This window comes from Ammospiza caudacuta, chromosome 6 (genome assembly GCF_027887145.1).
Source record: "Ammospiza caudacuta isolate bAmmCau1 chromosome 6, bAmmCau1.pri, whole genome shotgun sequence".
Taxonomy (NCBI): domain Eukaryota; kingdom Metazoa; phylum Chordata; class Aves; order Passeriformes; family Passerellidae; genus Ammospiza; species Ammospiza caudacuta.
In genome coordinates, this window is record NC_080598.1 from 11,857,089 (window position 1) to 11,873,225 (window position 16,137).

The 16,137-nt window shown below is 44.7% G+C and overlaps 1 protein-coding gene across 2 annotated transcripts in view; it reads right to left on the reverse strand.

Annotated features, from left to right (window-relative positions):
* ABTB2 (ankyrin repeat and BTB domain containing 2) overlaps positions 1-16,137 on the reverse strand; it is a 114,450-nt gene that overhangs the window by 22,049 nt on the left and 76,264 nt on the right. For both annotated transcript variants that reach the window (XM_058806719.1, XM_058806718.1), the window contains exon 3: positions 14,479-14,689. In XM_058806719.1, the coding sequence (XP_058662702.1) occupies positions 14,479-14,689 (211 nt within the window). The remainder of the gene's footprint in view (positions 1-14,478; positions 14,690-16,137) is intronic.

The following is a 16,137-nucleotide window of genomic DNA, read 5'->3' on the forward strand; positions in this document are numbered from 1 at the left end:
AAAACATATTTGCAACATCTGCAAAGCTGAGGCAGGAGGAAGGTTTCTAGAGAGGCAGAAAATAATGAAAACCAACTTCAAATGTATACAGTTGTTGTTAAGAGGCAGATAAACATACATGATAGTTTAACTATGACAATATGGTCACAGTTATGGGGTCAAGATGCGACAGATTTCCATCTGTCCCCCCAGCCCCACACGGAGCTGTTGGAGCCCTGATGGACATGGAGGAAATGCAGAGGAAGGAAAACCACCAATCCTGCTCCTGCTGCGGCTCCCAACTCCTCAGTGCCCTAAAGCTCTTCATTAGGTGAAAACTACAGCAAACAATTTGGGGGATGAACCATTCTTCCATGTGTCTGGACCTAATTGCAGTCCTGACCTCAGTGAACACGGAGTGAGTCCAGTGGAGGCCATGGAGATGCTCCAAGGCATGGAGATGCTCTCCCAGGCTGAGCAATGTCACCTGGGAGAGCTGGCATTGCTCAGCCTGGATGAGAGAAGGCTCCAGGGAGCACCTAAAGGGGCTCCTGGAGACCTGGTGAGGGACTTGGGACCTGACAGGACAAGAGGGAATGGCTTCCCACTGCCAGAGGGCAGGGACAGATGGGATACTGGGAAAGAATTGTTGCCTGTGAGGGTGGGGAGGCCCTGGAAGAGATTCCCAGAGAAGCTGTGACTGCCCCATCCCTGGAAGTGTCCAAGGCCAGGTGGATAGGGCTTGGAGCAACCTGGGCTAGAGGGAGGTGTCCCTGCCCATGGCAGTGTGGTGGGACAAGATCACTTCTAAGGCCTCTTTTAACCCAAACCATCCCATTATCCTGATTCCATGATTAATCCAACAGTGGCTCTGGCCAGGCCATCTACATCAGATCAGGCCTTTCCCAACTCTTACAAAAAAGTGACTGCTCTGGTTTGCAAGCACAAAACACCTTCCAGACAAGATCCAACCAGTGCAACATGCGGAGTCCTGGTGGCCAGGACTCGCCTTGAGGAATCTGATCCAGGAAAACCTTGCCATGCCCAACAATTCCAGCAGCAAAGGAAAAAACTGGTACATTTTGGAGCAGGACAGAGGCACAATTTAAACGCATGAAAGGAATGAGCCTGTAGCAGCACGCTAGGTGATAGTCAGAGATAAACACGGGCAGAGAGCCAGAGTGGGGTGTCTGCTATTCTTGGATCAGCCTTGATCCTGTGGGCAGAAAAACCAAGCAGCAACTCCTACGGTGCATTCCAGCAGCTACACTGGCAAACTAACAAAAACAAAACAAAACCAAATCAAAAACAAAACAAAAAAATATCCCAAGCTACCTGCAAGCAGATTTACCAGGGGTCAGCTGGTTCTTCACTACCCACAGCCCAGACTCCTCCTTCCCCAATTTTTTTTGCCCATTACACATAATTCCCAGCAGCAGGAGCAGGATTGAGACAGCAGCCCTTTTAGTTATGATTTCAATCTGATTTGCCAATGTGCATATGTTAAAAGCATATGCTGGCTCTGGAGCCAAACCCAATGTGCCAGATTCAATCACTGAACTGGTTTTCAGGGCCCACTTGTAAAATCCTGACACGGAGTGTTGCCACGCTCATGAAAACTGCCCGGAGCTCCCCAGTTAGAGCTGGGTGAGCAAAGAGCCAGGAAGAGAAATGGTTTTTTTCTGCAGTTCTGGAACACTGAAAGCTGTTCAATTAATTATAGCTGGAAAAGTTAGTTCTGTTAAACAAAGACAATTCTTACCGAAGCAAAGGGGTTTTCACAATAAACAGGGAAAGCTTTCCCATTTACATCCCAGCACAAGCCAAAACCTAATTAGTGTTTCAAATAAGACATTTTAAACTACAGAATACTGGTATCTAGAGGCAAAACATTTCAGGGTTAAAAAGATGATTCTAAGATGCTTCTTCCCTTTTCAGGACTAAGAAAAAGTTGATGAAACCACTGTTTTTGTACAGACTTGACTGATGTGGCATTCCTGTGCCATGTCACACTCCTATGAGCAGGGACACTGTGTGTCATCAGTCACCCCACTGCTGATGTCAGTGCTTTCTTCATGAAAATCCAAGAAATCTTTTGGCTTTTCACTTTCCTAGAATCTGAGATGTTCCAGGAATTAATTTAGCATGAAGGCACTAAGAACACACCAACACATGAGGGTTTGCAGCTCTCTTAGGTGAAATAATGCAATGTGTGCTCTAAAATCAGGTACCCACTCACCCAATAATGTAATTTAAGAGTCCATTTGCTTAAATAAAGGGTATTCAAAGCCCAGGGGTGTAGCATTTATGAATGAATGGACAGGACTTTTCTAATAGTGCCATGTAAGACACAAAATCTGCCATTAATCAAAGTTCAGAAGGAGAAGTAACATCACTGATCAAATAGATGCCACTGTGGCATTTTTAAAGTTTTAAATTATTATTTTGCAGGAAGACATCACTCTGTCCTAAAGGCAAACTGCTCAATGAACACATTTCACCTAAATCTTCAAGAAGCTTCTGCTCTGCTCCTCAGTTCTTGTCTTGAAACACTGAAGAGTTGCTGTGCAGAATGAAGAGAAAATTCCAGTGGTGAATTAATTTGTTTCTGCTTTTTAGTGGAAAGCATAGAGTTCCATGTTTGCATTTTGCCTTAAAAAACTGAATAAACACCACCATGTAAAGTTACAGATACGAGAAATACAAGCAACAGACGTGTCCTGAATTTAAAGAAAACAACTGTTGCAATGAAGTCTTTCTATGCCAATCAAGAAATCATCTTAATCATCCTGTTCTTCCATTTTGTGTTTAAGACTGTGAAATCTCCTAATTTCAAACTCTTTTTATGGTTCTATCTCTGGGATTTTTATGATCCTATCAATGGGCATCATCACTGAACCTAAGCAGCACTGGGAATGGCAGACACAACAGCTTAACTCTGGGATTCTGGTAGGTGGATTTAGTTGGCCAAGCTCAAATTCTTTCAGTTTTCAAATATCCTAAATTTAGAGCACGCATGCACTACATTTCAACATTTGGAGCTTCTCAGCAGATGCCACAAATTCCAGCTATTAAGTCTGCTTTTAGTGCCAGCAGTGCTGCTGAGCAGCCTCTTGCTTTGCCTGCTACAGTGTATGAACTTCTACTGAATCTCAAATGAGAGTAACTATAATTATTCAAACCTCAATATATGGATGCAGGAGATCTTTCAGCAGGTCACAGCTTGGCCTAACCAAGAGCAATGCTGACAGGACACATGGAAAAAAGCTCTTACCCTGACACCCTGAGGATGCTGTGGTCAAATACCAACACAAACAGGAGGCCAGAGGCATAACCAATGCCCTCCTACAAAGCAACTTGTCAAATTACCAGAGTTTCATATCTATTTCTCATGGACTGTGAACTACAGAGTTGCAGATTTTGTGCCCAGATGGCAAATGCCTGAGTAAGACACCAGCAATATTTGTTTAAACCCCGACACCTGCAGCACAGGGAGATGAAAAAACCCAATTGTCACTCAAGTCTCCATATCAAGTTATCTGCTACCCCATCTCTCTCTCTCTAAAAAGCCACACTTAAATAGTCTCATATTAATAGATTAGATAAACATTATATTAGGGATAAAATAATGAAGTTTCCATATGCTCAGATAAAACCTGTTCTTGCAACAGGCCCAGCCTGGTTCATGCTGACCACGGCAGAGGGAGCAGCTCTGGCCTTCCTACAGGAACACAAAGGAATTTCAAGCTCCAGCTGCTCTCTCAGCTAATGACCAGCACGAAAAACCAATAATTTTTCTTTCTAATGCCAAATGGCAGGGTTTTTCTTTCTTTTCAGCTCCATTAAAATGCTGCTGCCAAAAGGCAAATCTCAATCGTATCAATGATTGATACGATAAAAATGACAAAGCTGAACATAAGCATATTCTGATACCATTGCATTCAATGTGCACAATGATTCTTTTTCAGCTTGTTGAGGGAAATACCAGCATTTTAAAATTCTGCTCTACACTTAAGTACCTGTTGCTTTAATAAACTGTTCTCTCAGCATCCAATGCTCTGCATTTCAAGCACAAATAAAGAGTAATCAATGAAATGTTTACAACACATGGGACACACCTTTCTTCGCAGAGTTTCTACCTCAAAAGAACCACGAAGGAACAAAATTATTTGAGAAACAAACTGGCTTTCATTTTATTTTCTTTGCAGCAGGTACCTCTGAGCCCTGACTGTGAATGAAGCTGTACAGAGCCCAAATTCTGTCACTATGCTGGGACAAACTGTGCTCTCAGATTAAGCCACTTATCTTTAGGTATCTTGAGTATCTGAGCACAGACAGTTTAGCAGCCCAGAAGTAGCCCCAAAGTGTGTTAATTAAACTATTGTAACTTCTCCTACAAGGAAGAATGGGATGCCCAGATGGAAAGTCACTTAAAGCACATATGTTTCTGTGATATTCCACTGCACCAGCTCCTCAGAGAGATCCTTCCTGAAGAATTTGGCAGCCCCAACAGGGAACTGAGCACTGGCTACCTGGCACAGTGCAGGGCTGACAGAGGGAACTCTTAATCACCCAGTCTGGCTGCTGGGAGCAGGATAATTACAAGCAGCTAAGTTCTGAGCAGGTTATGTTAGTCCTGTTATAATTTCACGCTAACATGCTCCTATTCCCTCTCAGACCATCTTTTAGAACTGCATCACAAACAACTCATCCTTTCCCACTGAAAATGTCCCCAGTTCTGCAGCATCTCCCCAAGAAGAGCCCCCTGTTTCTCCAGAAAGATCTTTTCCATTTCTGAACAAAGCCAAAGGGGTGAGGAATTGTTAACTGAATTCCTTCCAGCAGCAGAGAGTTTTCAAGCAAGCTTAGAATAAAACCTTCCAGCTTCTGCCTGCCCCTTCTGTTCTCTAGACATTATGATAGCCTTTCCAATCCCTGAAGAGAGACCTGCAGGTACAAACTCTCCAGTGGAACTTGAGTTGCCAGTGGTTTGACTCCAGGCTGGAAATGCCCCTTCCATCAGCATCACCAGCAAAGCACAGCCTGGTCCCTCCTCTCTCAGCAAACATGTTAGACCAGCACCAGGGATCAACACCAGGTGCTTCAGCTCCAGAAGAGTCTAAACCCAGGGCTGAATCAGCTCAGACATGCAGCTCATTTGAATAGGATTTGTCTTGCAGAGCAGAGGTGCTTTTTGAAACACTCACTTCAGCAGTTGCTGCAAAAACCATGTGATTAAAATGGTGCAGTTTAGCTGTGTAAGTGACCACGAGGTCAGGGCAGCACAGGGATGAGATGGGGAAGTGCAAACTGCCTTGGAAAAGGAAACCAGCAGAGACTCACCAACCTAGGTTACCCCAGGGAAAGCTTAGGTCTAATCTCCATAAGGTCAAACAGAGAATGATAGCTGCTATTATCACAAATTACACCCAGAAATATTTATTCTGCAGTGCAGCTTGGCTCTTAGCAATGTGTTACAAAGATGTCAGGAACAATAACAGCAAAACCCCCAACAACCTGCCAGCCCTGGCTGCTGCACAGCAAAGGCTCAGGATTGTATTTATTTAGTGTGGCCTTTGTTTAAAAGCACCAGATAACTCCTTCCTCAGGAAACAGGCAAGTTCTGCAAGGGAAGGGCTGCAATTTAGTCCAATAGGAAACAATATTAACTTCAATTGGCAGCAGCAATTACTGAAAAAGGAGAAACTTGTTGGCTTGTTACCATCACTGTTCTTTGCAACGTGCACAGAACTTTTCATCCCCAGAATTACTGATTTTTCATTGCATTAGTTACAAGAGCACTGTGCTGCTATCAGGAGGCTGTCCTTAAGGAAAGATGGACACAGGAAAGACAGAAACCTGCAAGAGTCAAGCAGAGAGGTGCAAACTCTCAGTCAGTCCTCTATTATTCCCATAAGCACTATCTAAAAGGCAGGAAAAGAAGCCAGAAGAGCTTGCCTAACTCATTCCTGTGTTTCTGTAATGCTCTAACAGCTTTGTTTTAGGTCTCCCTGGATTATTTTCCTTTCAATCTTGATGCTGGTTTGCTGCTCATCACAAGGAGTGAACAACAAACAATGTACAACCCAGGCTGCCCACAGGCACTGGAGATTCCTGAGTGCACCAGCCCCGAGATTCCAGGCAGCTGAGTTGCCAGGCTCTCATCTTCTTACACCTTTTTTATCTGAGCAGATGGAAACTCAAGAGCAGGAGCCAAGAGCTCAACGTGGGCATCTCTGCCTTAGTTACAGTAATTACTGGAGCTGTAATTGCAGGGTGGTAACACACACAAACACACACATAGTGTCTGTTGTCTCTTCACTGCTGAACAGCACAGCCAGAGATCATCTCTCCACTTCTCAACACTTTTACAAACAGGGACTTTCACCAGAAGTGCCCTTGGTCAGTGACGACCTTTGCGGGGATTTCCACCCAGCACTGGGGTAAAACCACTGGAAGAGCAGAAAATTGTGGTTTTCAAACAAACATTTTGTAACTGATGTCAGACACCTCCAGGTAGGTGGTGAGGATCAACCACTGCCTGCTGAAGAAGCAGTTCCAGGGAACAAGGTATTGATTCCTGTTGAGTGGGAAATCACCAAGTGGAGAGATGTTAAACAGCTCTGAGGGCAAACACCAAAATTAGAACCACAGCAGCACAGGACAGCTGGGGTTGGAGGCACTTCTGGAGACCATTAAGTCCAAAGCCCTTGCTCAAAAGCAGGGTCAGCTGAGCACATTGCCCAGGAGGACCACCTGAAATGGGTGATTTTTCAGGTGTCCTGTCCCACCTGTACCAGTGACACTTGAGACTCAGAGCATGAAAAACAGCAGCCAGGTCTCAAGACAGGCCAAAAACCGGACTTCTCCCCCTACAGCTTCACACACAGCCTTTGTCATCAAACTTCTGTTTCACTGTACTCTCTTTTGTACCTGTAATATTTCCCCTGTCTCTCCACACAGTCTGCTCTGTGTTGCTCCACTTCATACACAGGGAGAGTCTTCTCCTCCCACTTTTCAGAGAATTTAAATAATCTGTGTTTGTATCACACCCCTGCTCTGAAACAGAAAGATCAGAAGATGCAGCGGGGCTCCTTTGGAAGCACTACAGTAACATTACAAACTGCTTACAGCCAGCAATGTGGAAGAAAGGCTGGTCTGTCCCAGGTGTGAGATATGTAGACGTGGAAAAAAATGAAAACTGAGCAGTGGATGTTTATACAAACAACATAAAAGAGAGGGGGGGAAAGTATCTAATTGAGAGTAGAGTCCATTGCCAGCTTCAGCAGTTGCACTTGGATGGATTCGATCCTCAGGCTTTGCAATTAATTCCTTTCACCACTGCCAAGGTCATCTCTCACATTCCAGTTCTGCAATCTTTGAACTATAAAGAAATGAACAATTAAAAAAAAAGACAGCTCAAAATACCTCAACAGCTTCAAAATACAGTTTAAAGTACCTCAGTAGGTGATGCCAGGCAGAGGAAGGAATATTCCAGGAATGGAAGCATACCTGGGGTCTGTCACCTACTGACTTTAGCCAGACTGGTTTTAATTCCATTCCATTTAATATTCCATAAACACTTCATCCTGTGTCTCTCTGCAGCCTTTCAGTTAGAATACCAGGAGCACATATGCAGGAGTCCCACTTCCATGGGCTCTGACTCTGTCAAAATGTCTTTTTTTTTTCATTTTGATCCAGAAGTTACTGCTGAATATGTGCTGAGATGTCCCATAAACAGCAGGAAAGTGAAAGCTGCTCATCATAAATGTGCTAAAGCTACTTGCTTTTAAAAAGGATAGATGTCCTCAGATCTCAAAATTGTGTAATATATTCAATGTTTTGAACTATTTAGTATGGACTCAGCAAACAAATGATCCAGTCTAAGGTCAGGAACAGCACAGCCACTGAACAGTTAATTTCAGTCAATAGACACATTTGGGTTGCAGCTTACTGGCCTCTGAAATAGGGTTATTCATGTCATCTCCTTGTGAATGAGCACCTCAAAATCACAATTCAGGCTGACATTAACTGGTCAAAGTCTAAAAAATGCATGGTAGCAGCCTCTCTCCCTGTGCTGGTGAAGGAAGTTGATCTTATCTGTTTATAACCTTTTTATTCTACTAATAAATCTAGCAGACTAGGCTTTCATGGATAAGCAAATAGCTTTTTTTTTTTTTTCCTTTAAAAAGGGGGGCACATTTATATGTGCCCTTTGCACAAGCAATGCCCTAATGACACAGTTCACTGTAAGGCTTCCTTCTCTTTCCCTATATTTAACCACTATATTCCTATCAAAACAGCTCTGGGGGAAAGAATAAAATCAATGGAGTGTGGCATGGGGATGGGGCTGGAATGTGTGGACACATCTTTCTGTTGACTTCAGGGATACTCTGAGTGGATTTAAGTACTGTCAAATTCTGCAGGATCACAGCATTTTGCTCTCTCAAGGCAAATGACTGGATCAGGGTCTGCTTTTATTATTCCTGTCCACCTATTTTTGAGTGGTGAGGCAGCTGCAGACAGAATGGAAAGATACTCAGAGCTCTCAGACAAGAGACCTCAGAACTTGTTTTATTGCAGACCTTTTCAAAGGAACTAAGTGTATCAAGTTCTGCTCCTGATACTGCATGGAAACAATAGGGTATGGCTGTAAAATAAAAGAACTCAGACATAAATACATTAAAGTGGAATTAGGAAAGACTAGGCCACAGATAAATCTAAAAGACAGGCAATGATGTAGCTATGGCACTTAATAAAATTCCATAAACCTGCAGTTAAAAGGAGCAGAGGGGAAAAAAGCCTCATGACAGATCACTGAGAGTCTGGAAAGATCCATCTGGAGAAGAGATTTGTCCTGAAAAGCCTCAACCAGCTCTGAAAGCAGGGATTCCTCTCAGTGATGCTGAGGATGCAGCTCAAGCAAACACAGGTCTCAGAGCAGGCTCTGCAGGTTATTCCTGATTTTCCTTCCTTTCCTGCCAGCTGGATGCCCATGCTATGCCAAGCAAGACTTTTTTGAGACAATTCCCACTAATAACTGGGCTATTAATATTCTCTTTAATCTGAATGAGAATCTTTGCATAAATGTGATCCATGTGACCAAATCACTCCTGTCTCAAGCAATTCCAGAAGGAACATTTAGTAGTGGCAGGCATTTTTTGAACACAGGGAAAGAACCCAGTGAGCCATGAGGGAAGGAGCTGCAGGCTCTCATTATTTCTAATAATGCACCTAGAAATCATTGAGTAAAAAGGAACTAGGTAAGATCAAAGTCATGTGTTTTTAAAACATGGAATTTAGGAAATATGATGAGGAGACCTAGGGTCACTAGGGATTAAAAGCCAGCCATGCCATAGGGCTCTTTATTTGCATTGACCACTGCAAATCAATGAATCAATTGATCCTGCTTGGGCGGGATTTTGACACTCTACCAGGAAGAATTAATTTAGACCCAACTCTGGTTTCTGTTCCAGCCAAAGTAAGTCTAGATTACACACATGACAAAAACTATCAAGTGTTCCAGCCAATGATGATTTAAATCAATAATTCAGATGCTGGAAGAATAGAGTATTTAAGCAAAGAGCACTGAAACACAGCATGAAAGGGCTGCAATCTTTCCTTTTGTAGCATTGATATATCTTCCTTCAGATTCAGATGCATTTTTCACCCCTTCACAATAAATAACTTTGCTGGGAATTCTCCACAGAGAAAACCCAAGTAGGCAGCTCAGCTTCTGTCTCTTCTGCCCAGCTAACAGAGGAGTCCTTTTTTTCTGCCCGACTCTCCTGAAAAATATGGTTTCCATGTTTATCCTTTGGCTTTGGATCATGAGAGGTAACAGATGTAATGGGAAGACTCCTGGTGGAAGCAGAAAACAAATCCAGGTCACTTTTGAGCCTGGTAGGCAAGAGCAGCCGCTGAGCTGAAGGCAGGATGAGCAGCAGCCTTCCTGAAGGATTTTCTGTGACAAGGGAGAAGCTGAGTGAGGCCAGGTTTGTTTACAAGCAGCAAATCTGGAGCCTACACATGGCAAACCTAACCAAGCTTTCTCTTCTCTTAAGAGGTGGCCTCTGGGCTTCTTCCAGTTTTCCAGCTTAAGAGCTGTGAATTTCCTTTAAATTGACAAGCCCCAAAATTTCACTGCTGGCAGCTGACAAATCCTCCATCAGCTCTGGAATTTCCCCAGCGTTTTGCTGGATTTCCACTGACAAGCTCAAGATGGGTACAGTCTGTGGGCTCCTGCAGATGTAAACTGTTTTATACTCCCTCCCTGATGTCTGGGATAAAATAATGCACCAGCAAACTCAGACAACATGTAAAACTTGGCACTGCTGCAGCATGGACAGCTTGGAAAGGCCTGACATGGCTGGATCGACAGGCACTGATGGACAAGCCTGGAACGAGCTCCACAATGTTCTACAGACCAACAGTACCAACAACAGACAAAAATTTAGAGGTTTTTTTTTAATAGGGCAGCTGAAAGGGGAAGAAGCCCAGCCTACCCAAAGCCACAGATAATCAGCTACATAAGGAAGCAGGATCCAACTTTTTTTGCCTGTTCTTAGGTATTAGATCATGCTGACTTTCCAACAGTAAGTGTTGCAGGCAGATGATAACCAAAAAGAGACAGGATGAGGGCAGTCAGTGGTGTCTATTCCCAACTTTCAGGTTGGACCACTATGCTGGCCAAGTAATTAACCCAGGGCAGAGCAGTCCATTCAGCAGTAAAATGAGCCTAAATATTGACCTCGATTTGGGCTCTGTGGGAGCTGACAAATACTCCCCAAGATAAGCATCACTGCGAGAGCATTCCTGCCTTGACACACCATTAAAAAGAAAACAAAAGCTTAATATCCCACTTGGGGAAAAGTGAAAAAGGAGAAAGGAACTTCGTTTACCTTTGAATGGCTCTTCTCAAGTCACAGGATCCCAAACAACCCCAGCAAACATGCTCTGGGACATGAGCTCACACTGCACGAGTGCTCCCAAGCTTAGCCTGACTGACATAAGCAACGGGAGAAATCCCAGAGCAGGAACAGAGTGAAGAAAGCAGAAATGCCACGTGCCTGGTCCAAAACCACATAGTTTGACCCCTAACACAACACAGACTAGGATCTCAGAGAAAATAAAAGTATCTTATTGCCCAGCAGAAGCCTTTTTTGCAGCAGCAGCAGCACAGACAGAACTCTGCTGACACGGAAAAGCTCCGAGCCTCGGGGCACTCAGGTGTATCCTCACTGAGCTAGTGCTCACCTCAGGGTCTAATTCCCTTGCCAAAATATTGCACAAGTGGCACTCTGTGTTTGCAAAATGCTTCCTCAGGTGTCCTGTTCGACCCCAAACAGCAGATGCTTTACTGTCTGTGCAGCAAACGAGGTCATTCTGGGGTTCTAAGTGGGCCATGGCTTGGTTGCAGAGCAGCTGCATTCACTTTGGAAATGCTTCATGTTTTGCCTGAGATATCTGAGTACTTTCTAATTCTGCCTCCTCTCCTCCTCCTGTTTCAACACCTTCACCTGAAGGTGCCAGAAGCAAACATCCCCAATCCACAAACTCTGCAGAGTTTCAGCCTTTTGGGTATCCCAAAGCATCCACATACTCCAGAAAGCTGTATAGGTGACCCCATCCACCCCGCTGCTGCAATCTTCTCCACCTTCCTCACCTCAGGTCTTTTGCCAAGGTGTTTAGCATGGATAAAAACCCACTTGTGTGGGTTGAAACTGGCTCTGTTCAACAGGGTGCCTCAAATCTGCAAGTGTGTCTGTTTTCATACCCTCTGCAGTTTGCTGCAGGGTAAGTGCAGAAGCTCAGCCAGGCTTTTAAAAGCCCTTCACTGCACATGACAGCCTCCATTAGGCATGGTTTCAGAACAAATCTTAGGCTGCCTTCAAGCTGAAGTGAAGATCTTCCAGACCCTACAGGGTTATGATTTTCACAGCATTCTGAATGGCAGTGTGACACACAGAAAGCCAAACTGCACAGCTGACTGTAAGGTCTGTGGATGAACCACTGCAGCTCCTTCCACTGAATCACTGTGTCTCATGGATCTTCCCCAAAACCAGGTCTTACCAAGCCTGCAGCTCTAACAGCCACCCCTCTCTGCTGAATTTCAGATCAATAGATGCACAGATTTAGGCAAGAGTGTGGGGACTGAAGCACAAGCAAAGGCAGAACAGGTCAGCAATACTGTCCCTGCTTGTGACCAGGATTTTTCCAGCAGAAAGCAAGCTGGAGCTGCAGAGCATGGAACACGTGTGTTCCACAAAGTGTATTCCAGAAAGTGAGCACAAACACACAAAAGAGCAGTGCCCAGTTTGCAGCTGATTTAGCACAGCGCAGGGAAGAATACAAGAACTGGGCTGCACAGCCTCGCCAAGTCACATTAGGTGAATCAGTGCCCTCGCCTCTCACGCCACGAGTCCGGCGCCTCGCACGCAGCCTCGGCTGCCTCTCTCCTCCTCGGCCAGGAGAGAGCAAAGCACCCTCTGCAAAGTGCTGCCAGCAGGATTCATCCCCTGCCTATGCTAGATATGTGCCCAGAGCTCAGGACAGCGAGACACAAACACATCCTGCAGCAAACAGAACATAGGGTTGGATGGGCAGTACTAATTTCATTTCCAGCTTTCATAAATTTTTCGAAGCCAGTCATTTAAGTGCTCAGGTTGTTTTCTTTTTTTTTCTTCATGTCAGTTTTTGCTCCATTTTAATATATCCTCTTTAATTTCCTTTACAGCTAAGTACTGGTCAGAAAAAATGGCAGAAATTTCCCTTACCCCAGCTGTTGCAGGATCTAGTGCGGATTTCAAAACAGAACAGAACTGCAGCCTCCAGAAAAACTCCGGTGAACCATGAGAAGAGCATTGTTTGGGAGCAATTGGAGAGATAACTGCTCTCCTGATTTAACTCCTTTATTATCCCCAGTGTACAAAACAAGTAGCTACAGTAACATTATTACACTGAGAGGACTGAAAAGAATACAAAACAGAAAGCCTAATCTACATTTCTGATACGAGCTGTTCAGCAGCCTCAGCTGTATCACTGTGGGAAACAGTGGCACAATTTTACACAATCTGGCCTCATGAAAACTTTTTTTTGCACAGTGTTCAAAATAAATGGCCTTGCACTATGTAAGAGTAACCTAGATTAAGGTTAGTGAGCACAAAAAACTGAGCCAATAGCAGGCTGAGGTGTGCAGCCATGCTTCTCTCTACTCCTATTTATTCAACTTAATTCCTCCTGATTCTTCATATCTGTACATCTCTTCCCTCTCTTTGAGGTGTTCTGCTCTTTTTGAAAAGATTTCAGGGGAGGATCAAACAGAAAGGCAACCTTTTTTTACTCCTGTAATTAATTATTTGTGTGTTACTACAATTTCATACAGATCTCAGAAGCTGGGCTGAGTACAGTAAAGCCCAAGGTGGGAAGAAGAAACTATGTTATTTACAAAACTGCAGAGATGTTCTCCTTTCCCTGCTCACCTGTCCAACTAGCATTTTGCTTTTTAGTTTTATGAGTATGGCCTCAGCACATCAATACACGAGGAAACTTCCCAACCACAGGCTGCTTTTGGGAAGGGCCAGGATAGAGCCTTCCCTCACCCTGATGTCCAGCAGCCCAAAAAGATATCCAAAAAGCAAGCTGGAATAAATAATGGATAACTAGAAAACAAAACTCCCCATTTAAGATTTCTGAAATTAACAGAAACTTGGATGTGCACTTAGAAGTGAGAAAACAAGTCTGGAGTGGCCTGGGTCTCCTTACAGAATGCAGCTGGGGAGCAGAAGCTACCTGACCTGTCCAGGAACTCAGCTCTGAGGGCTCCTCAGCTCTCCTGTGCCACCAGCCTGTCAGGCAGCCTGCCAAGGGGCTGGGCAGGAAGGAAACCAGGGAGGCTTCCAAGAGCAAAAACATCCCACTGGAAAATTTCTGACTGCTCTAATAATGGCCCTACTTTGAGAGTTCGTCACAGAGCTGGCAGAAGGCAGGGAGACCCACTGCCTTCCCTGGTTAGCTCCTGGCTTCCTGTAGAAATTTCTTTCTACTCCAGACACACAGCACCAACTGAAGTAACCCTCAGGTAGGATGTTCATAAAACCCCTGTTCATAAATCCCCTGAACCCTCCCCGCAGCAAACGGCGTGGCTTTTCCCCAGAACGATGACAATTGTTAATTGACACCATTCAGGAGGTAACATTTTCTTTGGGAAGGCCTTTCCTGCTTTAGGCAACCACATGTACTTTTGGCAAGGTCTCCAGGCAAGCCCTGTTGGCAGCACACAGCCTTGTGCCTCGCTCGGAAAGACCACACGAAAAACCAGCTCACTTTCCAGCTCCGATTCCAAGGCTTCGCAAACTTGGCAGGGCTCACAAGCTAATGTGGCCTGGCTGCAGGAATAAGTGATGCCTCCTAGGTAGCATCCCACAAACCTGCCCTGGAAATCCAACAGAAGGAGCCCTTTCAGCCTGCTCCGTGCCCGCTCCCAGCTCACCGACCTACCGCTCATTGCTCAGCGTCATCCTCGGAGGGTCCAGGTTGGGATTCTCCATGGACTCCATCTGGGGACAGCGTAGGAAGTAGTAGAGGGTGTGGAGGGCATCAGGGGACCAGGAGATGGGCTGCTGCTGCCGGGTTTGCCTCACAGGGCTCATGCCAGGCCGGATGGTGTTCAGGCACTGCATGTGGTGCATGGCTCGCGAGACCAAATCGCCTGCGCGCACACACAGGGAGAAAACACAAAATCATTTCTTTATTAGGCACCCACAACACTTTTAATCATGCTTCTTGAAGAAATCAAAGCTCTCACAGCTCAGAGGAATGTTTGCTGTGTGCACAGAACCTCCTCCACGAAGGCAGAGGGTGTCCTGTCCTTCAGGCTGCCACTCGGCAACACTTTCTTTCAAATACTAAGTTATCAGTTAGAAAACATGAAGTGCAACACCTCTCAGTTAGCACACATTCTTTACAGTGAGTTGGCTGGTTTACTGCTGGTGCTCTGCTCTTTCCAGCCACAAATACCGAATTTTTTTGCCAACCTACAAAAACTACTGATGTCTTTGTAAAATGTTCTCTGCCCAACCTGGCAGCGACAGTCTCACAAGGCAAAGGCAGTAGCACCAATACTTCACTCTCCTTTTTTTAGGAAGTTGCTCCCATTTCTTCCAACTGGGTCATGCTGTTCTACCCTCCTGCCCAGGCACTTGAGACAAATTAGTGACATTATGTTCAAAACAGAAACCTCTTCTTTGAGGGGTCTGCTGCTCCCATTCTCACTCCAGCTGCAGGTTTCTCCAGAAGAGCCAAGACCTGACTCTCTTATTAAAAAGCCAATCTTTATCATGCTGGCTGTCTCAAGTTGTGCCAGAAATCTGTCCCTGAGCATTATAAGAATCTCAATCCAGGAGGTCTCTGGGCTTCTCATTCCTCTTGGTTTTTGAACTCAAGCCAAGCTGTCGGAGCATGGTGGACCTGAGGAGGCCTTGACTAAGGTGACCTGGATCACACAGTTGCACTCAGAATTTTAGGACTGCAGATTTTTAAAAACTTCCCAGAGCAATGACCCAAAGTTGGTATTTTTGCAATAAGCTTGCTTTAGGCACAACCCTGTTTAATCTCCTTGTGTTGTGGTGCATTACAAACTCCAAAAAGCTTTAAAAGCTTCATATTTGAGTAGTGTGACTACCAATCAGTGAGCTAAATTATTACTATACTTAGCTAGGATATGTTTTTTCCTTGGGAGAATCTCTGCTGCTTTATGCTTCACAGTCCCCTCAAACTCTCACAGGAAACATTGCTCTATTGTGTCCAAAAGTTACAATACTGGGAAAGGATGGAACCGAAATAGTCGCCCCATCAAAAAAGCTGGCTCCTGGGAAAGCAACCTGAGTTTAGTGGTGCCACATATGCATTAGCAACACGTCCCTCTGAAATTCTTGGGAAGTCATTATTTGTTCATTTATATCTAAAAGCAATACACTAAATTTGTTAGTCAGAAGCCCTGGGGTTCTACCGTTACACAGGAGAAAGCCCCACAAAGCTACTGTATGTCTAAACATGACATTTTTAGTGGTTCAGACCAACGGGGTATTAAAAATCTCAGCTTGTAGTCTAAAGCCCTGCCACTCCTTTGTTGAACAGCACATTCAGCTTTAAGGACCC